The sequence below is a fragment of the Phalacrocorax aristotelis genome, chromosome 13, assembly GCF_949628215.1.
Source record: "Phalacrocorax aristotelis chromosome 13, bGulAri2.1, whole genome shotgun sequence".
NCBI lineage: Eukaryota > Metazoa > Chordata > Aves > Suliformes > Phalacrocoracidae > Phalacrocorax > Phalacrocorax aristotelis.
The window spans coordinates 9,637,476-9,663,969 of record NC_134288.1 but is presented as its reverse complement, the minus strand read 5'-3'; the positions used below and the strand labels follow the sequence as shown (position 1 = coordinate 9,663,969).

The 26,494-nt window shown below is 46.5% G+C and overlaps 2 protein-coding genes across 5 annotated transcripts in view; one reads left to right on the top strand and one right to left on the bottom strand.

Moving 5' to 3' along the window:
- Nucleotides 1-85: 85 nt before the first annotated feature.
- Nucleotides 86-17,696, top strand: ASXL1 (ASXL transcriptional regulator 1). 2 transcript variants are annotated; one of them, XM_075109042.1, is made up of 12 exons: nucleotides 86-215; nucleotides 5,087-5,169; nucleotides 8,038-8,146; nucleotides 9,267-9,387; nucleotides 9,462-9,559; nucleotides 9,901-9,994; nucleotides 10,286-10,438; nucleotides 10,863-11,026; nucleotides 11,118-11,214; nucleotides 11,701-11,806; nucleotides 12,265-12,880; nucleotides 13,622-17,696. In XM_075109042.1, exons 1-12 carry the CDS (start codon nucleotides 156-158, stop codon nucleotides 16,535-16,537), a joined length of 4,617 nt encoding a protein of 1,538 aa, XP_074965143.1. In that variant the 5' UTR covers nucleotides 86-155; the 3' UTR covers nucleotides 16,538-17,696. The 2 variants fall into 2 exon arrangements, with proteins under 2 accessions (XP_074965143.1, XP_074965144.1); XM_075109043.1 differs by lacking the exon at nucleotides 86-215 and adding an exon at nucleotides 4,454-4,618.
- Nucleotides 17,623-26,494, bottom strand: part of NOL4L (nucleolar protein 4 like) — a 69,336-nt gene continuing 60,464 nt past the window's right edge. For all 3 annotated transcript variants that reach the window (XM_075109044.1, XM_075109045.1, XM_075109046.1), the window contains one exon: nucleotides 17,623-25,946. In XM_075109044.1, coding sequence (XP_074965145.1) covers nucleotides 25,747-25,946 — 200 coding nt within the window. In that variant the 3' untranslated portion in view covers nucleotides 17,623-25,746. The remainder of the gene's footprint in view (nucleotides 25,947-26,494) is intronic.

Here is a 26,494-nt window from a genome sequence, read left to right as displayed (position 1 = left end):
CGTGCCCCACCCGCCCCGCCCCGCGCACCCGCCGCCCGCGCGCCCGCCCGCCCCGCCCCCCCCCCCCCCCCGTAGCCGCCCGCCCGCCCGCCCGCCAGCCCGCGCGCCGCCCGCCCGACTAACGGTCCGTGCCCGCCGCCCCGCGCGGGAGGAGGATGAAGGAGATGAAGCAGCGGAGGAAGAAGGAGCGCACGTGGGCCGAGGCCGCCCGCCTGGTGAGGAGGCGGCGGGGCCGGGAGGGGGGGCGCGGCGGGCGCGGCCGGCCCGGCGCGGAGGGCCTGGGGCGGGCCCCGGAGAGGGGGCGCGGGGGCTCCAGCCGTCCCCATGGGGTCTCCCCCGACTGGGGGCTCCGCTCGCCGCCGGGCCCGGCCGCTCCTCGAGTAACGGGGCCGGCGGCGCCGCCCGCGGCGGGGCTGGGGAGCAGGGCGCGAACCCGGGGACCGGGTCTCCCTCGGGGCGGGGGAGGTGTCGCCGGCGCCCCCCGTGTCCCGCGGCTGGTGTCTCCTCCCCGGTTGTTGTCCTTCTTGAGCCGTGTGGGAAGAAGAGTCCCTGGGGGTGGGGAGGAGGCCCGAGGCGGTGGGAGCGCAGCCCCTGGCCCGCCGAGGGGGGCTGTGGGACGAACTGCTAGGGGTGCCGGGGCCACCGGCCCCCTCCCGCCGGGCCGGGCTCCCGGGGAGGTGCCATCCCGCAGCCGAGGCGGTTCGGGAGTTGCCGCCTGGGTTGTTGCCTGCAGCCCGGGATGGACAGGGCTGGGGCCGCTCTCCGGGTGAGAACGGTTCGTTTTTTTCCTTTCAGATGACTTAAGGGTGAGCGGGAGGAACCGGAGTCTCTGGAGAGAGGCCTGGCCTGAAGCCTAGGCAGTGCTGCTGTAAAAAGTTTCTGGTTTAATTACTGAGGCTGCAGGTTTCTTCCGTGCACCAACGGTGCCCAAAACGGTGATGGTGTGAGCAGCATGCATTTGGCTGCCCGTGCCAGTGTCAGTACTGAGCCTCAGGGCTAGCAGCACCACAGTCAGACATTGTTTTGTCACTTTTGTGTTGCTGCGGGTATGTCTTAGTCTCTTTGTCTTTGTGGATCCGCTTGTTGAAGGCTTAAACTTCCAAACCCAAGTTGGCTTTGATAGTGTTTGTGTAGGTCTGTTGGAACAGGACGCTGCTGTTGTTTGACCATTGAGGTAGGAGAAAGGTAATTTCCCTGCATAAAGCATTTAAGCCAAATCTGTCTTCAACCCCATTTATAAACTAGGAAATATCAAAAGGAAAACAACTTCAGCATCTTTCAGGTAGTGACCATGAACTAGTTAGCAGCTTTACATAAGGGGTAAATCTGGAGGTGTTTAGGCTCATTGCGTGCCCCACAGAGTGCCGATGGCTGCCACTGTCCGCTTCTGCGGCTGGCTAGAAGGAGCTTCGCTCTCTTTGGCCCCTGTCTCTGAGCTGCTCTGTCTCAATGACACGGTGACGCAGATCTGTGCAGGTACAGGAGTGCCAGTACATGGGGTGAGGGATGATCCGACCGGCCGACGTGAATGGATCTCTGCAGTTTCCTCCCCGTAGCCCTCTCAGCAGTACTCGACTTCTGAGGTTATGGGTGTACTTGCTGCGTAGTATAGGGACATCTGTAGACATGGATTTACAGGGCTTGAGAGTGTGTTGTTTCCTTGTTTTTTCTTTTGTGTGTGCATTTACTTTGGTTTTGCCTGGCCAGGTTATGTGTTGGAGCACATAAACATTTAAAAGGAACAGCATGCGTGGGTCCAGCTGAGACTCGTGCCTGGTATTGAGGATGTTCAGGATAGGTCTTGGTGCTCCTTCTGAGTAAGATTTGTTTGGCGATCAGAGTGTTTTCTTACTGTTTGCCAAGAGGAAAGCTAATCGGACAAGCCTCTGTCTTCCAGCAACTTGCATAATCTTTCGTGTGTAAATTATAATATTTTAGAGCCATGTGACTTTGCTTGAAAAACTGGAAAAGGACATAAGCTGCCCACTGTAGAACTTCACCGCGGGGATCTGGTGGTCTAGTACTTCATTGTGCATTTATCTTCGAGATCCTGGTTCTGTGCACCAATCGCCCATCACTGCAGGTGGCAGGGATGCTTTCCTGGTAGGTGACCTCAGGGCAGAGCCAGTGCTAGGTCACCTTGCACAAAAGTCACCTCATTCAAGTACCCTGAGCTCCCACAGGTGAAAAAAATCAGTATTTATAGGCTGCCCAAAGCAGCACATGAGACTGTGACTCTAAAGCTGTCTAATCTCCTAATGCGCCTCCTCACCCTCATTGTGTGATGAGGAAAGGATCTCTTCACAAACACAGTTCCTCTTGTCTGTCTTTTGTCCAGAACCTCAGACACAGTGGGTGCATGAGATGTCTAATCCTCAACAGCATCTTAGAGCCATTGATGAACCAGAAATAGAACCATCTCATACTAGATTATCCACTTAGAGAGACCTACAGTTGTGTAGCTGCACTTCCAGCTTGCAGGACTGATTGTAAATCCACTAAAAATAGATCTTTATTTAACACTAGTCTTACACATGCTCCCCGTCAAAATGCTTTTAATTTTCTTTTCTGACGTGGACTATTGTATTTTGTATTCCTCTCGATGTTTCTGAGAATCATAGGCAAAAGTGCTTTTCAGTGTTGCTGCTCCTACAGAGCTAATGCTATGCATGTTCCATGAAATAAGCCTTTAAAGATTCATTTGAACACCCAGAGCCATAGGACTATTCAACAAGTGCTGCAAGAGCTAGATGTCTAGTAAATTAACTGGGGGAGTGATATTAACTTCCATAATTAGGGACATAGGAACCCTTGGCTACTAGTATTATAAAGGGGTGTGTGTGGATCTTTTAGGGGGTAAGGGGTAGCTAACGTTTAAGTTGTAAAGTCCTGATGGAAGGCTGACGTGGCACGAGCAGTGTCGAGTTGGGGAGGGATGGGGGGCCAGTGCTAGAGGTTGGACTGTGGTGGCCAAAGCTTCAGGGTCTTCTCTTCCCCAATTCTTCCACTAAGCAGTCTGTACACTTAATATAGCTGTTGATTGGAAATTGTTCCCCTGAGCATAGATTCTTTTATCTTTATGTAAATGCTCATTCATGCTCAGTTTTAGGCTGTGTTTTTTGCTTGCTGTGTCTGCTGCATGAGAAAGGTTTCATAAGCTGTGAAAAATTTCCTTATTTTTCAGAACAGGCATGTTCCATTTTGTAAATCTTGTGCTCAGCTCGGGGGTGCTGTGTTCCCCCTGTCAGCTGTCTGCTCCCTTTGAGTGAGAGGGGATGACGGTTCACGAGGACGGCATGGAAATGTCGTAACCTATGAAGAAGGTTTTTTGATTAGTGAAGGAAAAGTGTGATGGAACTGTATTGACTCTGAATTAAAATTATTACTCTCTCTGAATATAGCTTATCACTTTCTTTGATCTTTTCTTTAAACTCCTTGTGTTTTCATTGTGGTTTATCTCAGGTTACATAGTTCTCAAAGTTCTGTCCCCTACCAGGTTAGCACCACTGGTGCTTATGGTCTTCAAGCATCTGAAAAATACATGTTGGGTAGATGTGATTTAAGAAATGCCTTTTATAGCAAAACACAGTTGAAGTGCAGAACTACAGTGACGTGGGTTGGGTTTTTCTTTACCTGCAGAGGTTAGAGATGGTATGGAGATGAAAATGGTGCCTTGCATGACATCTTTTTTGCAAATGTCCTGTTCCTGCTACTCCAGAAGGTAGACTGCAGGCTTTGTGCCTTGCCATGGTGCTGCAGTGACTCAGTTCTGGGTGTTGCTGATATAAATGGGGCATTTGGGTTCCTCCACCAGCTTCTCACACAAGTCAAACTGAAAGAGAACATCGTGTTGCTGACTCCTAAAGTGTGGTGACAAATGAAATCAGGATTGTGCATCATTGTGGCCATTATGCTTGGGGAATTTAGACCACAGCTACAATCGAAAAGTTCCCCTGTGAATACCCGTTGCTGCTTTTCTTGGATGTTTGAGGCCATGTCCTGTGCCTATACTGCAGTCTTTTTGCTCAGTCAGACCCAGAGGTCTGTTGAGTTCAGTGTCTTTTACATTCAGAGAGCAGCGCTGTCTGCTTCAATGGAAGGCGCAGGAGACGGCGCATGTTAGGCAGCTGTAGGGTAATCTGTTCCCAAAGAAACATCGCGGTTTACATCTACTGCAGCTTATTTTTGCTCATTGTTTCCTGTTTATGTGGGTAATCTTCTTATCCACAGAAATGTCCGGTCCTCTTTTTGAATCCCTGAGTTCTTGCTTCCAGACATTTTGGAGCAGTAAGTTCCACAGGCTTTAAAAAAAATAAGTAATAGCGCCTTTAGTTTTTTGCATGTAAGTGGCAATTCTATTCTTCATATATTATATGAAAGGATGAGTTGTTATTTATTGTATTGCCTTTGTAATATCTGGTTTTACTAATTTTCTTTCAAAGGCAAGTAGTCCAAATCTTATTAGTGTCTCTAGCCATAATTTCTTTTTCCACATCCTTTACTGTTGTTGTTGTCGTTTTCTGAATTCTGTCCTTCTCTGACAAGAATTCTGACTCTTACACGTGGTACCCTTCTTGAGATGGAGTGAAGATGAAATGAATGCAGTAATCCAAGGAAGGTACGCTATTGAATTATCTACAGTAACACTTTTATTAGCAGAAAAAAACTGTATGCTTTATTGAGAGGTAGGAAGGTGTATGGCAGGGATAACCTTTTACATCGTAAAAGGTTGCTAACCACTGTACAGTTTTGAAGGTTGTATGTGGCAGCAACTCGTTCTAAAGTATATTGAAGTCTGTGGTAAAGCTTCCACTGGTTTCATGCTGTGGGGTCAAGGCCAAATTCTGCTGCTTTTTCTCTCCCTCATGTTTGTATTTCAGTTAATTAGGAACCAGATTGAGATAAGCCTTTTGTGATGCTTACTGTGATCTAATCTCGAGGTAGCCTGAAATTTTTAGTGTATGTCTTTTGCAGGTGAATAAAGTTTGCCGAGGCATATTATTGGATCTGAATTGCAGCTTATGGAGTAGCTCTGTGAATGCAGAAGCAAATTCTGTAATGACATGTGGTCTTCCTGTCTTTTCAGGTGCTGGAAAATTACTCTGATGCTCCTATGACCCCAAAACAGATTCTGCAGGTCATAGAGGCTGAAGGACTAAAGGAAATGAGGTTAGTATTGATGATCTTGTCTAAAACATAGTGTGGAGCATGGGGGAGCCTGCATATGAAGGCTGTGTTGCTTCATGCAATTCTGCCTCATCCCCAGCCCACTTTTCTTCCTTTTTTTCTTTTTCCAGCATGGTGATTTCAGATGACAGTATAGACATTTATATACAGGTTGTAGGTGGTTTTTTTTTTTCTTTGACACTAACTGGAAGCTGTTCTTCGATCTTTTTGGTAACGTACAGAGTCCCCTTCATCCATCTATTATAAAATATATGCCTATTGCAGGTCAGACTCCTGCATCATGTTGTGCTTCCCAATTACTTGTATGGTTCACTCATAAGTAGATCCCAGTAGTTTCTGTTATTGTGACTCTAGTTTGAGAACAGTTTAAGTTTTGTCTCCTCTGATGATTAATTTCTAGTGCAGATGTTATGTTTTAGGAGGCTCAAAAAAGAGTCGTCTTTATTTTGTATTACTGTACGGGCTTCTGCTCAGATTTTTGAGCACTGTGATTGTGCAACTCAAGCTGTTGTAGCTCTTGACGTTGTACAGAGGAGATGCCCATCTCAACATGGGTTTCATTTGGAAAAGAACCTGATATGGAGCCACGGAAACGACAGGAGTGGGAGACTGTTTTCCTTGGTTAAGTTCCTGTGAGCTTCCATCTGTTTCTGTGACAGTAGTAGAAGAGAAATAGTGTCTTGCAGATCAAAGAAAGTAGGTAACCGTGATAGACCAAAAGCCTCAGTTGGTGCTGCCTCGCAAAAAAGGAAAGTTTGACTACCAGAGACAGAAAAAGCAGTCTCTTTTGGCTGCTGCCCATTGGTTGACTTCTGGGGAATCCAGATGCGTGGACTGTTTCTAGTCTTGCTTCCCCTTTACCTTGATTCTGTGGACTGTTTTCCACTGTGGCATTTGGATTTCCTGAACCTCTACTTTACCCAGCTACAGAAGGTCAACTAATTTCTTCTGGGACCTAAAAACTTAAAATGTTAGCTTGTTTCTGCTCCTTATTTGTGTCTGAAATCAGGAAACAGCTGGGATGGTTTGAATAGTGAAAATTGGTGATGCATACAGGGGTGTTGTGTGTAGGAGTTGCCATTGTTTGGAGAGGGACGATGCTGGCGTGTGTTGCTGCATCGATACTGGAGCTGTTAGAACGCCCACCTGCCACTGGCAATCCTTGCCAAGGAGATCTTCGGTGGTTTGGGTATGGGTGGTGGTTTCACAGCTCTGAGTAGAATTCAGACAGGCTTTTAATGAGGATCTTCATATAGCTTTGTTTTAATCAATACCCTGCACCTTTCATACATCAGTCCTTTTACTTAAGCAGATAGTTGAAGATCTACGTCCATAGGCTGTCCTCTGCTAAAGGTAGTAGCAGGTCTCTTTTCACGCACATAAATTATCTTGGTGCTCTCCCAGTTTTGACAAGTGACCTGTCACAGTACCTAACTAAAGACCAGACTTTGGAGCATTTGTCAAGTTAAATCCCACAGAGCTAAATTGTTCCTTTAAAGGTTGATGTTTTTCCCTTGGGATATCTGCTTTTCCTTCCCCCGTCATTAATTCTCTGCTTTAAGAAAAGACTGTTTTCTCCAGAGCGTAATTGTTCACAGAATAAAGGCAGAGATCCTGCCTAGCTACATATGCAGCGGACTTTGCTGGTACTTGTATAGAAGCTCTTCCTGAAACTCCATTTCCTGAAGGAAATAGCTTGGTGGCTCAAGATGTTTTTCCCCTTTGAATCAATACTGAGCCAGTGTTCCCTGGTTTGGGGATCACATTGGTCTGTTGGGAGGGCTGTGTTCCTTATGGGTGGCATTAGTGGTCCTGCACGGCTGATGTTCAAACAAGGACACTTGGGCCCAGCACTGAGTTCTGGCTCCTAGGAGAGTGTTAATTGTTTGCTTTTTTTCTCAATTCAGGGAAAACTATTTGTTTTGCCATTCTGAGGAAGCGTGCTCTGTGGCTGGTTAGCATGCTTGGAGTGTCTGTTCTACACAGAAGGGAAAACACTGTCTAACAGGACAGAAGGCTGGAAATTTTTTTCATAGTATCTAAAAGCGATACAGGGTAATTTTGTCTGTTGCTACGGCTTGTGAAGAAGTGTCCAAAAAACAAACATGTTCAGGATGGAAACAGAAAGTGTTCTAAGTTTTCAATCTGAGAATTATTTTCTCTGAAGTGTTTTGTCTCAATCCAGTTTTCAGTTTCATTTTTAATAATAATGAAATCGATACTGCTTTAATGTCTCTTCCAGGTAACTTACTGGCTGCACATGTGTGACTTATTGGAAAACATGAGATTATGTGGCACAGAAGTTCCATCAGTGTGAGCGTAGGATGGTTGCTTTAACCAGGGAGTCACATAGGACTTGACACAAATTAGTGCATCAGACCTTTTATATCTAACTCTGCTAGTGCAGTTTTGTCTGTGACATGCTAGGAAATATGTTCCAGAAACGTATATGTACAATTTATGCTGGTTTTGTTTATGTCTTTCCACTGCCGAATAAATCCAGGTTTTTTGTAAAATCAATCCAACTCTGAAAATTTCAAGCAGAGAAAGGGAGAAAACAGGTAATAAAAGTTAGAAACATCTAAAAATGGCTGAAAGAAACTTTAAAATTGGCATAACACTTCCTGGTTTTTGCCGATTGCTTGACTGGGATGTGTTGAGGCTGATATACAGGTCAAAACGGAAAACAGTAATACTGTTCTGACTGAAGTGCCCATCCCATAGAGTTAATAAGAGTCATCTCTGTTCCCCTCAGTCAGCTAAATGATGCCCATTTAAACAGATCTTTCAGGCTGTTTTCCTGATAAGGCCATTTCTTAAAACATACTCTTTTCTTTTTTTCTGTTTCAGTGGTACTTCGCCCCTAGCCTGCCTCAATGCCATGCTCCATTCCAATTCAAGGGGAGGTGATGGACTCTTTTACAAACTGCCTGGACGCATCAGCCTTTTCACGCTCAAGGTAAATGCTGAGTTCCTGCTCTCAGCTGAGGGCCGAGGTGCAAGTTCTGCTTGTTATGCATAGCTGAGCGTTAAACTGGCACTGAGCACCGCATGAACTGAATGTGCTGCCTGTGAGATGGTCATGTGAAAGAGCATCTGGAATTCATTATTTCGTTAGAACTTGTACCTTTCAGATATACTCAGTCATATTTGATAAACTCCTTTCAAAAATTCCTTTTAGTTCTTGAATTATGCAAGCAAGGTAAACCCTGTTAGGATGGCGTCCAACTTGGGTGGCCACTTTTCGAAACAGCCCCATTCACTTCTTTTCTACCAGCCACAAGGAAACACAGCTAACCAATAAATTAGATTGGTGGGAGTGCTTGTAGCTACAAGTAAAATCTTGATAGGAAAATGTATATTCATTCTTCTGGTTGTTTGTTTTGTGCTCCACTGTATTCTGTGTATTTTTAGCATCACCATTTTCCTCAGATCTCGAGGTCTCTCTGGAATGTTTTTTATTTTTAGTCTGTTGTCCCAGTAATCTTAAATGTTGAAAATATTTCTGGTTTTAGGCTTTTCTTTTGCACTGTTTTGTCCTGTTAGTTTCCCTGATAAATATCAGCTTGATAGACAACACGTATCCCAGCTATTTCATTTGTGTCTTTTTTCTGCTGTCAGAGAATTTTGTTGAATTGCCATATTTTGCTGAAAATAGATGACACTGAAATGACTTTGATTATACAAGTAGTAAATACATCTCCTAAGCTTACTGTCTTAGTATTTGGCTACTCTAACGCTACCCGTTCTTTCATAATGAGAATAAGATACTTCTCTTTAATATAAACTGCTTGCTTGCAGAAAATTGTGGTGAATTATTAACCTTACATATTTTGGGTATGTTTAAGTTACTCATCTAGGAGGTGTCTGTAAAGTGTGCTAATAGTTTAGATGACTTCTGTTCCACTATGACCCCAAATACACTTTAAAATATCTTTCTGCATCAAAGATTAAAATGGGGAAGATGAAAAAAATTAAGCTTAAAAACTATATCCACTAAACCGTCTGCTCCCATTGGTTTAAGCCATAGTGGTTGGGAGGGAGGACTGTGGCCATCCTAGTTCTGTTTGCCCATTTAGAAGGACGCCTTGCAGTGGTCTCGGAATCTGTCGGTGCCAGAAGGGGAGGAGCTGGAGGATACAGCAGATGCAGAAAGTTGCGAGTCCAATGAAGCAAGCACTGTGAGTGGTGATAATGATGGTAAGTGTCTAATGACATTAATCTTAAACTATAGGATCTACTTCTGTGTCTGACTGAGTGCCCATCTCTTTCAGTGTCTCTTGACGAAACCTCCTCTAATGCCTCGTGTTCCACTGAATCTCAGAGCAAGGGACACGCTACTACCCGGGAGAGCTACAGAACCGCCTCCCAGGTAGGAAAAAGTGGGACTAATGGGAAGCATGAAGCTTCTTAAGAGGAGCTTTCATTACTACATGATAGTTGGGTGAGCATGACAGGGACCAGTTGTGCACAGGTGCCTCAGAGTTAGGGGTCTGTCTCCTTAGGTAGGGAGTTTGCAGCATGGGGAGGGATCATATACAAGGCGGTAATTTTGAATTTTCTGCTATTCATAAATGTAATGGCACCTGAATATTTACCTAGGGAGCTAGGTGGTTTCTTCAACTGGGAAACATGCTGCTTAGAAGCTTATTTTACCTCTCCATAATGTCTTCATTCCTTTGCTTTGTTTTTTGGTTTCTTTCTGGACTGCAGACAACCAAACAGAAGAAAAAGACTGGTGTAATGCTGCCACGTGTCGTCTTAACACCACTGAAAGTAAACGGGGCACACATGGAGTCTGCCTCCGGTGAGCATTGCTTTTGTTGTGGTGGTTTTCTGATGACTGCATCACTAGCTTTTAATCAGTTGTCCCTAGTTACCTATAACTTTGCCTGAGGACTTCTTTAACACTTGGTGAGAATGCATGTGACTGCAGAGAGTTGTGTATATGGTTAACTCCATCAAAATAGTTGGTAACTGGGCACTACTCTGTAAGAGTGGATCTGTTATTAGCAGATAATTCTTGTATGTTAAGCCACTCTCCAAGTTGGGCTTCTGCTATTTTTTGCCTATTTTTATGAAACTGTTTTGCTTTTAGGCTTCACGGGAAGGCACGCTGATGGGGAGAGCAGTAGCACATCCAGCAGCAGCAGCAGCTCTTTGGCCCTGTGCAAAGCCACCTTGCGTAGTAGAACAGAAATAAACAGGGATCCTCCACAGCTTCTGAGAGGTATCCGAAAGCCCACAGCTGGTAGGTGCTTCTAGTTAAAGTTAGAAGAGTAATTGGCCATAAAAGCAGACAATGTTGAAGTCTCTGTATATCTGACAGAACACCACAGTTCTCTTCCTTCAGAAGGCCTATGATGATTTTAAGGCTTGCAAGCCGGACCTTCCTCCTCGAACGTTAGTGAGACAGTTGTTTAAAAATTTGCCTACACTGAAGAGCAGCATCTAGAATTGTACCTGCATGTGACAGAAGTGTGACCTTATATCAGAATTGCAGATGCACATCTATTAGTGTGTTTGAGAGTCTTTCTTCATACTGGAATACTACAGTTTTTTCTCATATATCTTGCTCCTTTTGCTGTAGTAGTTTGACATGAATTTCTTGTCCATAATGCTGAAATACTTTTATACAACAATGTTTATATTATTTGCCTGTCCCTAAACCACAGGGCAAATGAAACGAAACAGGGGTGAGGATATTGACTTTGAAACACCTGGTTCCATTCTTGTCAATACAAACCTGCGAGCTCTGATAAACTCCAGAACCTTTAATGCGCTCCCGTCACACTTTCAGCAGCAGCTTCTTTACCTCCTTCCAGAAGTTGATAGACAGGTATGAGGGTGCAGCCCTTGGGTGTTTTCCATTCACTGCATCGCCTCTTGGTTGCAAACAGCTGCAGCAAATGTTTTCTTTGTCCCGTTAGGTTGGGGCTGATGGGCTGATGCGTCTCAGTGGCAGTGCTCTGAATAATGAGTTCTTCACCCATGCTGCACAGAGCTGGAGAGAACGACTAGCTGATGGTGAGTAGGTTTGCTTTCCCAAGTGGTTGGAGAATAGATACTCATGGGAACTTTTTTGTTTTCTTTTACAGTTAATGAAGGGGAATTTAGTCCAGCTTTGCAGGGAGTCTGGCAATGTTGCCCCAAGCTTTTTTTCCTTTTTCTTTTTTTTCCTTTTTAAAATCAAAGATGTGTTTTCCTTTGGTGCCATGGGACCCTCCAAATGCAGTGGTGGAGGTGTAAAGTAGTGCCAGACTTACCTTTCCTTAAATGGTGGCCTGTGTCTGGTAAAACATGACTCTTTTTTCAGGCTTGCTTGAGGCTGTGTGACCATTGTCCTTAAGGAGTTACAGGCAGCATGTGGATCCATAGTAGGGTGGAGAGCAGGGTGACAACAGAAAATCTGTCCTTCGTGCATATAGCTACTGAACTGTTAAAGCACAGAAGGTTGCATTTGCAGAATTAGGTCTGTTTGGAACTGCATTTCAGTCTCTTCCTTCCATGTAGGTGAATTCACCCATGAGATGCAAGTTCGAATTCGGCAGGAGATGGAAAAGGAAAAGAGAGTGGAGCAATGGAAAGAGAAGTTCTTTGAGGACTACTATGGACAAAAGTGAGAAATTTTACCTGATGTATCCTGTTTTATCTGTGTTTGTGCAGGTGGCAGAGTGTGTTTCTGCTTGTGGATACCTGAGAAGATGCAGCATAAACTCATTTAAAAAAAATGCAGGTCAGACTGTTGCTCCAGGGAAATCCTTAGTGGAATTGGCTGGATCACAGCAGAATTTTGTAGCCGGTATATTTTGTTTCCAAGACAAGTCAATATTACTAATTTTCCATCACAAATCTTTACATTTTCTGATTTTTCTCATTCCCTGTGATAGTAATGTGGGATAGCAAATGTATAGGTTATCTTATTGCAGACTGACTTGCTGAGGTTTTGGTGGGTCTCTGCTTTGTAATCTGTATGTTTCTATGTGTAGTGGTGACAGCAGAGCTGTAAGTAAAAGATGAAATGCTTAAATTAGGATGGGCTTTAGGTTTTTGCTAGTTTTTATGTTTGCCTTGTAGGTTGGGCTTGACCCAAGAAGAATCCCAGGAGCAGAATTCGGTGCAAGAAGATGCTGAGAACAGGACAGGACTGTCTGTTAAGGGAGAAGCAAGACTGCCACGCAGTCCTTCTACACGGCAGAGAGATGGGCACTTCAAGAAACGCTCCCGGGCTGACCTGCGATGCAGAGCCAGGAGGAGCCTGTACAAATTGCGTGAACCTGAACAAACTGAGGCTTCCAAAGAGACTGCTTCTGTGGGACCGGATTCCTCTCTTCATAAAGAGACAAAGCCTGAGACAGACCTGAAGAAAGACGATGTGACGAGCCCTTCGGCTGCAGTACTGAAGCCAGAGTGTTCAGAGTTGCACCTCTCTCCAGAGACTTCCAAATTACACAGTAAATCGGAAGATCTGTCACTGGCAGCTGCAAACAGAATTCCCAGTTTGCCCCAGGACAGCCCTGCTCGGGATTCCAAGGACCAGAAGAGGAAATGCTTTGAGGAGGCTGCCTCTGCATCCTTCCCCGAAAAGAAGCCCCGGCTTGAAGATCGTCAGTCCTTTCGTAACACAATTGAAAGTGTTCACCCAGAAAAGCCACAGCCTACTAAAGAGGAGCCAAAAGTCCCACCCATCCGGGTAGGAAAGAGAATTATAACTGCTTGGTATCTTAGGGCTGTCATGCTCAGTAGCATCAAAACATTATTAAAATGTCAAGTGTTCTCATCTTAAGAGAAGAAATGGAAGGGTTTCCTTGGTAGAGCTGGCTAAGTGGCTCTGATTACCACAGTTTTTACTTCCTATCTTATTTAGACAGGCAAAGAATGAAAAATCATTCCAAGGTCTTTGCACAAGAGGACAGGATAACCTTGACTTACTCTGTTAGTTGCATTTCTGTGGATACAGAAATCACTTTTCCTGAAACTAGCTGACTTGTTGCAAAAGAGACCTTCAAATCATATTCTTTATCCCATGTAGTTTCTGCCCAAAAGGAAAGGAACTGAGAATCTTAGTATTCCTTCTGACTTCTCCCATTTTCACCAGAGGTATCCATCTTGTTAGCTTCAGGGTAATCATCCTGATGTAAAGACTGTTTTGAGTGCTGAAGACCAGGACATGAATCACTCATTTCGTATTTGTCTACTGGCTCTGCTAAAACAATGCTAATATTAAGTGAACTTTATATATCACATGACAGAGCACATAAGCAGAGGCTATGGGGAGCATGCTACTTCTCTACCAAAATCAGTTTTTGAGTTGGAATTTTAAATTTTCGTTGAATTCTTGTGAGAACTGTGATGAACAGGTGCTAATAAAATGCATTTCACTGCCTGAAAACGGTCAAGTGTTAGAACCTAATTCCTTTTCCCTTTCTTTCAGATTCAACTTTCACGTATTAAACCACCCTGGGTGGTTAAAGGTCAGCCCACTTACCAGATATGCCCCAGGATCATCCCCAACACGGAGCCCTCCAGCCGGGGCAGGACTGGAGCCAGAACACTCGCAGACATTAAAGCCCGTGCTTTGCAAGCCCGAGCCCAGCGAGAAGCTGCTACAGCTGCCATTGGAGGTGGGGGCGGCCCAGGTGGAGGGAGAAGCACTGATGAAGGAGGTGGCGGAGGAGAATCCAGTAGCCATACAGAGCACAGGAGATCAAAGAGAACTCATGGAAAGCGTTCGTCAGATCTACAACGAACACAACTACTGTCGTCTCTCCATCTGAATGGAGAAAATGCTAACTCCGAGGTGGCTGCTCAGGAGGCTGACACAAATTCCTTCCTCCCTTCAAGACAAGACCCCTTATCCTCAAAGAGTGAGGGAAGTGACACTGCAGGTGCTAGCTCAGGGGAAGCTCAACCTGGTGATGGTTCATCTAGGAGGCAGCTCTGTGATGCTTTGACCGGGTTATCCTTAGACAATGCAAGTTCTGAGAGGCAGGAGGAAAGCCCTGAGCAGCTCCTCTGTGACCCAAGGACCGAAACCCCACCTTGTGTTGCATCACAGGAGAGGCAAAGTACGAAGCTGAAATGTGTGGTTCCTCCTGTAAATGGTCTGTCATGTTCTCAGGTGCAGGGAGCTGTGATCAGTCCTACGGGAGACAGGGTTGTGTCAGAACTCAAAGGTGTTAGTGCTCCCACCGTACAGCTGGATTATCATTCTGACATAAAGGAAAATTCCTCCAGTCGTCCTGCTCTTCTGCCAGAATTGTCATCGGGCGGTAAAGAATGCCATGAGCCAGAAATGGTGTCTAGATTTAGATTTAATGGCTCTGAAACATTTGTGGAAAAATGTGTTGTTGACAGTGATAACTCAAAAACAGTGACTACTGGAGTGGAGAAAGCAGTCCCTGCACTGTGTAACTTTTCACACCTGCAGGCAGAGAAAGTAAGTGATGGCAAACCAAGTAATGAAGAACAGAATACAGAGTCTCTGGTGAAGCCCTCTTTACACGATGACTTTATTTCTCAGAATAGGATAGATACCTCTGAAAAACTTCTGCAGCTGAGGGAGAGGTGCCCCAGAACAGAACCAGAAAATGTATGTCAGCCACTGAGGGAGACTCAAGAGTTCAAGACAAATGGAGATGATGAAATACAGAGTACGCACAGTGAAACAACAGATACTGCTTCAGATTTTGAAGGTGATGTAGCTGATGAGAATCTAGAGATGGATATATGCTTCAGGAGTGTCAACTGTAAGGAGATGGCTGGGAAAGACTCATCCTGTCACAGCAGCACTGAGAAATGTGGTAGGATTAGATCAAAATCATCTGTGGAAACAGATAGTCTGGCCTGTGTGGTGGACTTCCCTGCAGTTGCAGTGATGAGCAGTGCACCTCCATCTCAGAGGTGGGGACCACGTGCACCATTGCCCCAGAAAACTGAGCAGCCGACAGGCTCTGCTCGACCCGTGTCCTCTGTTGAAACCAACAACCCTTTGGTGATGCAGCTGCTTAAGGGGAGCCTTCCACTGGAAGAAGTTCTCCCAGTATCTCACACCAGCATCAAGCTGGAAGTTACACAGCCACTGCTGGACAAGCAGTCAGGAGGCCTCTCGCTGCAAATGGAGAGAGGTAGCAGTTGCTATTTTGGCAAAGAATCTTCTCCAGATGTAGGAATAAAGATGAGTGCCCTAAGCAGGAGTGATGACTTCCACTCAATGAGATCTTCCATAGATCCCCAGGAGAAGTGTGGGTTGGGGGCAGCATTGCCTAGAGCAGAGGATGCAGAGGATCAGTCTGTTCCGGAAAAACATTCCAAAGTTGGCCTGACTTCAAGCTGCCAAGACCAACCGGCAAATGTGGCAAGTGCCTCTCAGAAGCCTGAAGATATGGGCCCTCGGGAAAGAACGTGTTCTTCCTGTAGCTTTGAGGAGCAAAAGGAGTTGCCCAAGGTCCAGCGGGTGCCACAGCACAACCCATTAACAAGTGTAATCACAAATAACAGTCCAGAGAAGGTGAAAGCCTCCACAGAGCCTCGGTTTTTATCTCCAACTGTAACTTCTCTTGTTCCAAATCAGGCAGGGGGTACATTGGCCAATAAAAAATATGATGGAGTTCAAGGCAAAAAACTCTTTGGTTCTGGTTTTCCTTGCAACCCCAGTGTTAGACTGCATCACTCCAGGGCTTTGGATCAAGTTTCAGCCATGGGAACCTTGTCCCCCAGCAAACGGATTCCTCTGAACAAGAGCTGTGCATCAGGAGAAGGAATGCCAGCTGCAAGGGAAGAGTGGACTTCAAAGCAGCACACCAATGCCCTGGGAGGCATAAAAAATGAGAATGTATTGGCATGTGGCAGCCCAGCCAAGAGTAACATGGAGAACCGGAAGGTTGCAGCACAAAGCCCCGTGGAGCTGACTGAGCATTTGCAAAGTGTTCCGCTGGTTATGGACTTGCCATTTTTTAAGTTTTCGAGGGAACCAGGAAAAGGACACAATCACCCTTTGGAGCCTTCTTCCATACCCTCTCAGCTCAATATCAAGCAAGCGTTTTATGGGAAGCTTTCTAAGCTGCAGCTCAATTCCACCAGCTTTAATTATTCATCCAACACTCCAGCTTTTCCCAGAAGTCTTGCTGGAAGCATGATGCAGCTAACCCACAAAGCAAACTTTGCTGCAAACCATAATACGTCCCTTTCTGTGCAGATGTTTGCTGATAGCAGCAGTGTTGACGAGATATCGTTCAAGTGCTCGTGCAGCCTTAAAGCCATGATCATGTGTAAAGGCTGTGGGGCGTTTTGTCACGACGACTGTATAGGACCCTCTAAGCTTTGTGTATTGTGCCTTGTGGTGAGATAATAAATTATGGCCATGGGACAAACTGTATATTCAGTGTGTGTATTTTGATAATGACTGATCCTAAAACCTGTACACAAAATACTATTCTGTTTATAGTAGAAATGCTATTACACTTTGTTTTGGTGAGGAAAGTTGACTCGCCTTCCCACTAAAAGCTACAGTGCAAAACCCTTTCTTGCTCACGGTTACACTCCACCGTCCGGGCTGCGCCCCACTGGAGCCATCCTTCTGCTTAGTGCTATCGTGGAAATACTGACCGTGCTCTGGTACATGTGCCGAGGCTAACACCTGAGTGAGAGGCAGTTTGCTGTGGCAATCCGTGGACCCTCTGTCGAGGAAATCTTTACATCCAAAGGAACTGGAACAGGGTGTTTTCCATTTCAGGGCTGCGCTAGGTGAGGCCCTACAGTCTTCCACTCTCCCCTTCTGCCATCTCCGTTCTTGGTTTGCGTGGGAAGTACCGCTGTACAGTGTAAGTGAAGAGCTGCTCTGCAGGTGACAGTTCCGTACGCTCTTTGGATGCTACAGCAGAACGTGGTGCCCAGTAAAGCGCTCTGCAGGTGGCTGTGGAGCCGTACGCAGCTAACTGTACATGGGACAGAGCCAACTTGGAGGATGCAAGAAGAGGAAAAAAAAAAAAGTGGCAGGTGCCAACTGAATGCCTTCTGCTGGTCGGCAGGAAGACGTGTGGCCCAGGGAACTGTGTGCCTGGCTGAACTCTTGGACCAGCTGATGTGACTGCTGCTTTGGGCTGACTTGCCATAAACTAGTGTAAAACGTTGGAGGTTCCTAGAAGCTCATTTGTGCGGGCAGCAACCTCTGCGTTGCAGCCCTGCGGTGAGGACCTTAACACGACAGCATCTGACCAGTTGCAAGTGTCTAGCTGTGCATCTGTGTGGCGATCATCTAACATTTAAAGCGGTGTTTTTTCCTTTTTTTTTAATATTTTCATTCTTGGATGTATAAAGTGAATTATTTGCCTCCTGTAAGTATCCTCTATGCATCTGTTTGATCATGTATTTATATGTTGTACACAGTACTGGCCAACTCTGTAAATGGATGTAATGTACATAGAACATAAAGGGTTCTTTTTTTTTTCCTTGGATTTTCAGGCTCTACAGCAGTATTGCATTAAAGTGGTGTTAGTTATTAATCTGCATCTGTAGTCAGAGCCACTGTATTCTGTCTTGCCTAACGTGAGGCTCAACACACAAAGGTGTCTCGGTTCTGACAGCCTCCCTCTCTGCCCGGGTGTCCGTGCTGTGTTGTGCAGGTAGACGGTGACATGCAGACTCAAGGATGACCTGATGGGATTTGCTGAGTCGAGCGTACTTTGCTGGTCGCTCTTCTAAGCTATTGCTGGTTGTTGCTGTAACTGATCTCCTAGAGAATGGCTATAGCTACGTTGCAAGAAGGTGAATGTCCTTGTGCATCCATAGATTGAGATAAAAAGTGTGACGCTCTCCTTCTCTGGAGCAGTGACTAATCAAAGAGTAAATTGCTTCAGTGGGGGGAGAAGTCAGCTGGTTTATTTAAGCAGACAGTAGCAAGAATTGTAGGGAGTTTATTTTTTTCTTCTCATCCCTTTTCTAGCTCTATCCTTCCTCCCTTAACCATGCACTTTTTTTTTTTTTTTTTAACCGTACAAGTCCCTGTTTGAGATGCAAGCCTGAGGGATGCAACAAGTTTAGTCTCTGAAATGGTTTAGCCTTAATGCATCTGACAGCCTCATGGTGTGGGAATGAGACCAACGCCCGTGTGCATGTGTGCCCCGGGATGAGCAGAACGGCGGTGTCGGCAAAGGCAGAGCAGAGGTGTGAAACCTGCTTACCAAAGATAGGGAGTGGAGCTGGGGGGTCTGGCTCTGCCTCCTTTGGGGCCACTGTAGCGTACAGATTGAACTGGTCTGGTTTGCAGAGCCCTCCGGGGGGGCCTGCTCATGTATGTCCCTTGTGGTATTGGAAAAATAAACACACTGTAAAACCTGCATTTGTGGTTTCAATCCTTTTTCTGAAATCCTCCTCTGTGCTCTCTAAGGCAGTATTGCTTTTCCCGTCCTCTTTTCTTTTTTTTTAACTGGGAGCGTTCCAGAGCTCTGCCCAGATGATTAAAAAGGGGGGCTGCATTGCTCTCTCAGCTTCATTAAATAGGTTTTTATGCACTTACAGATAGCTGAAGACGGTGCACCTGCTGCAGACGCCCTGAGGGCTCCAAAAGCAGCAGCGTGGCTGTGTGACACTGGGAGCGAAGGCTGCGACCACACGAGCACCCCCGCAGTAACGGGGAGACACCTGCCCTGCTGGGGTGCTGCCTGTGGGCAGCAGCGCTAGGGCCGGCCCAGGTGTCACCCAGAAGATCTTGCTGCTGCTGTTACGTGGCCTTTATGTTACCACTCGATTGTTGGATAAATGGATCTGAAAATGTTTTTTAAAGAGCTTAACAGCATAATACCAATTATACTGTTCATTGAAACTACCTGTGAACTTACTTATTGATATGTCCTTTCTCTCTTCTCCAGGCAGTAAGAAAAGAATAACATGAATTTATGTTGCATGTCTGGGTTCTGGTCTCATTGCGTGGATGCACAAGACAGACGGTGATCTCATGAATCGGGCAGCGGGGCTGTGGGAGCGTTTAGATCCATAAGGTGACATAACATCCAGCTTCCTTACATTCTGTCGTGTTGCAGAACAGCGGCGATGGGGCCCCGTTCTCCCAGTTCCTCCAAATCACTAATGCCAGGGGGTTGGTGGGCGCAAGTGCAGCAGCAGTGCAGCCAAGCTTCTTCATCTGCTTGCTTTAAAAATCTCAGCAAGAAGGAAAAGGGGCCAAAGCTGAGCATTGCTACATTTGAGCGCAAAGGAAGCTCTGTCCCAAGATTTATCTGTGAACACCGGTCCTGGCTGCAGCCCTTCAGCAGTAGGAAGCGACCCATCGGAAACCCGCCGACCTCGGATGTCTCTGCGCCAGCAGCGTGCTGTGGCCTGGGCTACGGGTCTGCGCTGGCACAGGAGCCGTGGCCAGGGCTGTGGCTCTTCTGGCACCAGCTTTTTTAGGAGAAAAAAGGCTTTTGTGTTTCTTGGTAGTTCGTTGATGTTCACCTGACTCTGGCAGACTGTCTACAAACACAGGTGTGCTTAAAGATATCCAGATAAATCTAAAAAGTGAAGTTGTTACTTAGGTAAGTTTTAAACCTGCTAAATAACCAACATCAAGCTTCCTATTTTATTGGTGTGGTGGCTGACGATGTCAGGATTAGTTACCTCTAGAACAGGGGAGCTTGGAGGTTTCAAGAGTAAAATCCTATTAATGTCAGAATGTCACACAGTGCAAATATAAATTAGTATTTTTTTTCTCTGTGATATTTCTCTGATAACAGATTTTCTCTCTCACAGACTGCCTGGGGTTTGGATCTGGCTCTGCGGTGTTCTGGAGTGTCCTGGCTCCGCGGTGGGGCCAGCTGCAATCAGAGGGGTCTTTCCAAGCCAGCCAAGACACCTGCGCCAGTGTGGCTGCGGAAGCACCGGCACATATTTCCAAAGGTAATGAAAAGGGGGTTGCACACCAGTGTGACCAAGGGCTGCTAATCCCCATGGCTTACAGCCGCCTCCCTTGCTCTGTTTGAAATTTGGGAGCAAAGCTTATCCAGAGGCTTACTGTTACTAAACCTGACTATGTCAAGGACATACGGAAGGTGCTTTACCTGTGTATGCTAAAAAAACCTCACGTTAGCTTGGTGTGCGCAGGGGTGTGTGTACGCGCACACGTTAACTAATTATTGTGGAAGGTCCATTTGGGATGTGCTGTCCTGGGTGATTATTTACAAGCGCAAACGTTCAGGTGGGTCCTTTTGGCCATCGCTCATGGCTGCAGCAGCAAAGCTGGGGAAGGTCCTGCCCATGCTGCGTCGCGGGCACCCGTATGCGAAACGAAACGCGATGTTTCCACCAAACCTGTGAAGTGATTCGACTTGCCTTTCCTGGGTCCTCCTGACTGTCATCTAGCCACTGATGCAAATCAGATTTTTATCTACACAGTGCTTTGAGATAAACATTTTATGGATGCAAAGATTTATTATACTTAGTGAATAAAGCTGATAACGAAAAATCAGTATTTTCCATGAGGGAGAGGGAGAACTTTCTACAAACTTCAATGAAAACTCCATTTTTTTTCTTTTCACAAAAAACAGACACTTCACAAAATTAATTTTGTCAAAATATAAGTTAAGCATAAAATTTGTGACTAGCCTTGTGAGTGCTAACGCTGCTCTCTATGGTACCCGCGGCTGTCTGTTAAGGAATGGAAAGCACAGCTTTTGTCAAAATTACCAAAAGATTTGATTTTTTTTTTTTTTTAACATCTAAATTTAGATCCCGCTTTGGTGACCAACACACCAACCTCTCGCACAGCCCATAGGCTGGGGCTGGGGAGCAAATGCGGGCTGGTGATGGGGCGAGGGGCAGCGTCTGGAGAGCGCCTGGTGCCTGCAGCACCCAGCGGTGCTCGACGGTGGAGGAGAAAGCCCTTTTTGTTATACAGTGTTTATTAAGTAGATTCAGTCTTATATATGATATACAGATTCAAAAGAAAAAAAAAAAAAGGATTCCACATACTTATGAAATCAGTGCATTTAGCAAGTAATACCATGGAGATAACAGCTTGATTAACAGCTCATTGGTCTTTGTTAAGTGAGGGGAACAGGGAGTTGGCCTGTGCTAATCATTCCACAAACAGAACAGAATTAAGTTGCATCACATATATAATAGACACACATTCTAAGAATTAAAATATTAAGCCACATTTACTGGAAAAATCCACAGTATATAACACAAATAACTCTTATCAAGCTCGTTGAGGAGGAAGTGCTCATCTGCTTAAGAGCCACATTAAGTTGCATAGGTGCCTATCTGCAAAAATACCATTTCAAAATGAATCGATTAAGCAATAAAGTGTCACCTTAAAAGCTGGATTAAGTGCCATATGCTTTCTATCTGAGCCCTCAGGAAAGCACCGACTTTCCAAAGAGCTATCTTCTGCTTCATTTCAGAGCCCCCCGCCAACCGAGGAACGCGCTCCCTCCCTTTTGATCTGAAATCAGCGGCCAGCTCGGGCGATTTCACCAGGTTCGGTAAAGTGTTTCCAATTACGCCGATGAGTGTTTTCTCCCTGCTTCCTTGCAAGCTCCCTTGGCTTGACCGCTCTTCTGCGTTGTTTGAACCCTACACTGAGCTCGGTGGCTTTCACCCTCCTGCCTCGGATGTCAGGGGGAGGACGGTGAAACAGCAGTGCGACTCTGCCTGTTCGAGTTCTAGTGCTTCAGTTAACTGCGCTCCGGATCAGCTCTCCATTTGAATTGCAGCCAATCCGTAAATCGGAAAAAAAATACAATAGCTTGTGCAAAACCCAAAATAGCTTAAAGGGTGTTTCAATTTTGTGGGGTCTTCCTTAGAGTAGGTGCGTGTGTCAGTGGGTGAGTGAAGCTGTGGCTTGGTTAAGCAGACGAACTGGGTGAGGTGCATCTTCCTCTTCAACAGCAGGTCTTGCAGAACACACAGGGGCCGGGAGTTCTGTACATGTAAACAGTACACTTTCACTGAGTCCAAAATTAGGAGCAAAAATACAAAGGTTCACATTGGTCTTAGGTAGATACAGGCGAAGAACTGAGCTGTACAGCTCTGAAACAACCAAACAAAAGTTTCTAAAGCACCACTAAATTATATAAAAATCAGACCATGGACGGATCGTAGTTGGTATTCTGGTGAAGTACTATGCTACCTTGTAAAAAGTTTTACAAAAAATTACAAATCAAAAGTATATTAACCCTCTGAGTTCAAAGCAGCATTTTTTTTTTCATGAACTGGTACTAAATCCGACGGCCACTTGTGGGAGGAAAGTGGCCCTTTGGATCAGGGAGGTACAAGTTACATCTGCTCACAATCCCGGGAACGCTCTCCCATGTAGAAACACCATCATGGGAACCGCACATCCAGGGCAGGATGGTTGTGTTTAAAATAAAATAAAATAAAATAATAAAATAAATCTATTTTCTCGACCAGTGATTAGCTTTTCTTAAACAAAACCAAAAACGTCCAGACCATTTGCTAACCCAGCATTCTCCTTCCACCTCTCAGAATATCTGGAGAGCCAGTGTATTCTGCTCCTGCTCATTCCTTCTCGTTGAGAACCCGGACTAGCGATTCCTGACCCCGTCCTGCCTAGTGAGAGTGCAGGAATGTGGCTGTCAAACAGTCCTGGAGCACAGAAGAGCCGCAACTGAGCATGGATCAGCTGAAGAGCACTGAGATGTCTGTGGAGCTCGTGCCAAAGAAACTATAAAGCTGCGGCTCACTGAAAAAAATAAAAAAAAAAAAAAAGAAAAAGAAAATAGAAAGATCCCTGACAGAAATTCGTAGTCAATCCCATTTGTTTCATAACTTCTCACAGATGTGGCTGTCACCGGGGCTTTGGAAATCTGAGTCTGTACCATTCAGCTGCAAGTTATGAACATCAGTTGTTAGGACAGGGTAGACTGATACCTTCCTATGCAACCATGAGCCTCATCTGTCTTCTACAGCAGTTTAACAAAGTGTAAGAGCTACTAAACTTCAATACATGCTAAGACAAGTTCAAAGGTGATCTGGTAACGACAGCTAAAACTTGTATAAATAAAACTTTAAACAAACTGTAGCTGATGGTGATCTGTCCGTAAGCCCCTGGGTAACCTCTTATTCAGTAAACTGGATGGCAAACTTATGGCTAAATGTTCTTGACAGCCTCTGACGGGGAGGGAGGCACCGACTCGGGTGGGATATCGCAGAGAGAGAGAATTCCGGGACAGCGATTGTCTCTGCCTCTCCTTCCTTAACATTAAGACTTTTATGGATGGCTGCGGTTACATATTTTGTCAAAAGGTTTGTTACTTCATGGTATTCACACAAAAATAAATATTTACATAAATTCCAAGTATGGGAGGATGTAGTGGGCAAACCGAGCAGGCTTGTGAAGTGCTGGGGAAAGCGTGAGTCTGAACCCTGGCTCGGGGGGAAGGGGGGAGGCTGGTGTCCCGGGCCGGCCCCAGCCCTGCTCTCCTGCCTGCTGCGGGCAGGGACGGGACGGGGCACTCAGACCAGGCATCCTCGTGACGGCCGTGATGCTCCCTGTTCCAGCATCGGCTCAGGTCTAACAAGCCACCATCTCTGCACGGACACCCTGACTATGCCCAACAGCCAGGGCTTAGGTCCCTTTTCTCCAAATGCTATGGAAAGTTTATGGTTCGGGGAAAACAGTCAATGCAATGGTTAATCCCTTCTGCTGCCGGGCCAGGCAAGCCTGTGCTCAGGAGCCAGTGGCTTTTTCTGTACTGAGACTAAGAGCAGGGTAGAGGTTTTGTCTATCTTCCAGTGTGTGTGGAGTATAATCAGGTATAAAGGCTACTGAGTAAACTGCCTGGGTCTGCTCCTGGCTGGGACCAGCGCTGCCACTGAGCTTGAGCCCGTGCCAGCAGCATCAGCTCCCCACGGAGCAGCAGCCCCCATCCGCTGGCTCAGAGTGGCCGAAAAAGAACAAAAAAGCTGGCTTCAAAGAGCAAAAGTATCTACCTTTAAAATGAGCGTATAGGAGTTTACACTTATCGAATTCATATCTCGTGGTGAGGACTTCTGCCTGGACGGGGGGAGCTGCGCCGGCATGGGGTGCGAAGAGGAGCTGGGATCCCTGGCAGCTGGTCTCTGCTGCTCTATGTGGCTCCGGAGCACGTTGCATTGCTTGGCTCAGCTCAGCATCTCCGTGCCTGAGCGAAGTCCCTGGGTTTAGCAGCACTGGTAGTAGGTATTGCACTGAGCAAAACGAAGTGCATTATTGGGGATGGGGGGGTGGGGGTGGTAACAGGGCAGAATGGACATCGGACTACATTTTTTCCACACTTTGGGAACTGTGGGCTTGTTCCAGGACTGTGAGCAGGGAGGAGGGGGAGGACTTCGTCAGTTCTGCTGCTGAATGTTGCCTATCTCTGTCTTCTGCAGCATAGCGAGCGGCTCGCCGCACTGACCTCACTTTTCAGGCAGAGACTTGGCATTAGCCTTTATTACAGCCATGCAGTTCCTAAACGGTTTATTCTCCTGGTGCTACCCCAGGGTTGGTTTCACGCGGGCTGGAGCAAACAGCTGGGCACAGCGGGGTGGGGGTGAGCTGCCGCCCAGCAGCAGGACGCTGGTGGATCCGCTGGATCTGCTGGGTTGGTTCCAGCCTCCTCGGCGCAATCCACGCGTCTGCGACGCTCACTGTCCCCCAGGACCAGCTTGGCCAGTCCTGGAAGAAGCCCACAATGGAGTGTGAGGTAGAGTACGGATGGTGACGACCGCAAGACAGTGTTTCTCGGGTATTTCCTTCCTTCCTTCTCTTATCTGCAATGACTTAAATGAGCACGAGACGTCCTTCTAGACAGAGGTCTGCTGAGCTTGCTGAGTCTCTGCGGGAGATTTAGACCTCACTGCTGCTACGGGACTGCTTAGAACGAGGGTCTAAGCAGGATGCTTGCTTGCTCCGTTGGTCAGCTGCCACCTATGCTTACTGGAGGCTGAGAAGCCTCGAAGCTGGATGACAAACTTGCTCCTGGTGGGACAAGGGCTTCCCAGAGAAACAGGCAGAGCTGCCTGGAAATTAGTAGTGTAGTGATATGGAATGTGTTATTTCACAGGAATAAATTCCTTCTGATCAGACAGACAAAAAAACTGGCAATCTGTACAAACTCAAAAGAATCCATTTTCAGAAAAATAAATTACTAAGGGGAGAGGAGGGTCCATTTCTCAATAAATATGTGATTCAGCTCACCTAAGACTTGGAAATTATCTGGGGACAGGAATCTAACATTTGGGTCCACAAAGGTTATTCTAAATACATCTGCAGCCCCAAACCTCCCCAGGCTCCCTTCTGCCCTTGAAAGTCCCACATCCTTCCAAGCTGCAGGTTTGGCTTCTGGTTAGCTGGACGCACGGGTGTTGGTACGGTTCAAAAACATGTCCTTGTGCCTGAAGTCCCAGGTGCTTGGAGTGTAAAAGAAAACAGGTCTTTTGGATTCCACCTTCTAAAACTACATGTACCCGCCACTTCACGGGAGGACAATGGTGGTCCTGAGCAGGACACCGCTGGGAGCCTCTTTCTAGCAGGTATAAATTGTCTTCTCGACAGAGGAGCGATGCAGATACAGGGAGTCAGTTCTGCTGTAAAATGAGGTTTTCCAGTTCATCTGCAGATCGAAGCAGAAACGCTGCTGATTCTCGGTAGCCGGCGATCAGCTGCCGCACTGCGCTGATCTCCGTGGGGCTGAGCTGGGCAGCCTGCATTCCCCTGCTGGTGCTGTTGGAGGGGGCTGTGCTGGAGGCCCCACCTTTCATGCTGAGATCGGTCGGACCTGCCAAGAAAAGCAAGAGGGAAACTCAGGCCAACCTCGCCTGTGTCTGTCCTGCCGCGACGAGATCCCCAGCAGGAGCTGCTGCTCCTGGACCTCTGCAGCGGCAGGAAGGTCCCTGCAAAGTGCGGTACCCTGGACACGAGAAGCCCCAGCTCCCACAGCAGACAGCAAAGGCAAGTCACTGCCTCTACAACAGCCACAACAAGAATAGAGATTTCAGAGGCAACGTGACAAAAATCCTATCCTACAGCCTGTCCCATCCACTCTGCGAAGGGAGGGTCTGCGACTGCACTCTGCCAGAAGCTAAACCTGCACCTGAGGGTACCTGGCCATCAAAATCATCTTCCAGGTTCTGTTTTTTCTTCTGCATATGGCAAGTAACAACCCGCATGGGGCATTTTTCTGGCTTCGAGCTGGGTAACTACAGGGTGTCTGTGCCCAGCACATGCACCATGGGGCTGGGCTGTACTGTGCAGTAAGGGGGAGACCTGGCCTGCCCGGGGTCTCGTGCACTGCCCCAGCCAGCAGCGCAGTTACGTGCTCAGCCT

Coding starts and splice junctions, on each gene's coding strand:
- ASXL1 (XM_075109042.1), top strand. CDS start 156: ATGAAGGAGATGAAGCAGCGGAGGAAGAAGGAGCGCACGTGGGCCGAG. Junction 9,560..9,900: donor GCTACAGAACCGCCTCCCAG/GTAGGAAAAAGT, acceptor TCTGGACTGCAG/ACAACCAAACAGAAGAAAAA. Junction 10,439..10,862: donor TATCCGAAAGCCCACAGCTG/GTAGGTGCTTCT, acceptor CCTAAACCACAG/GGCAAATGAAACGAAACAGG.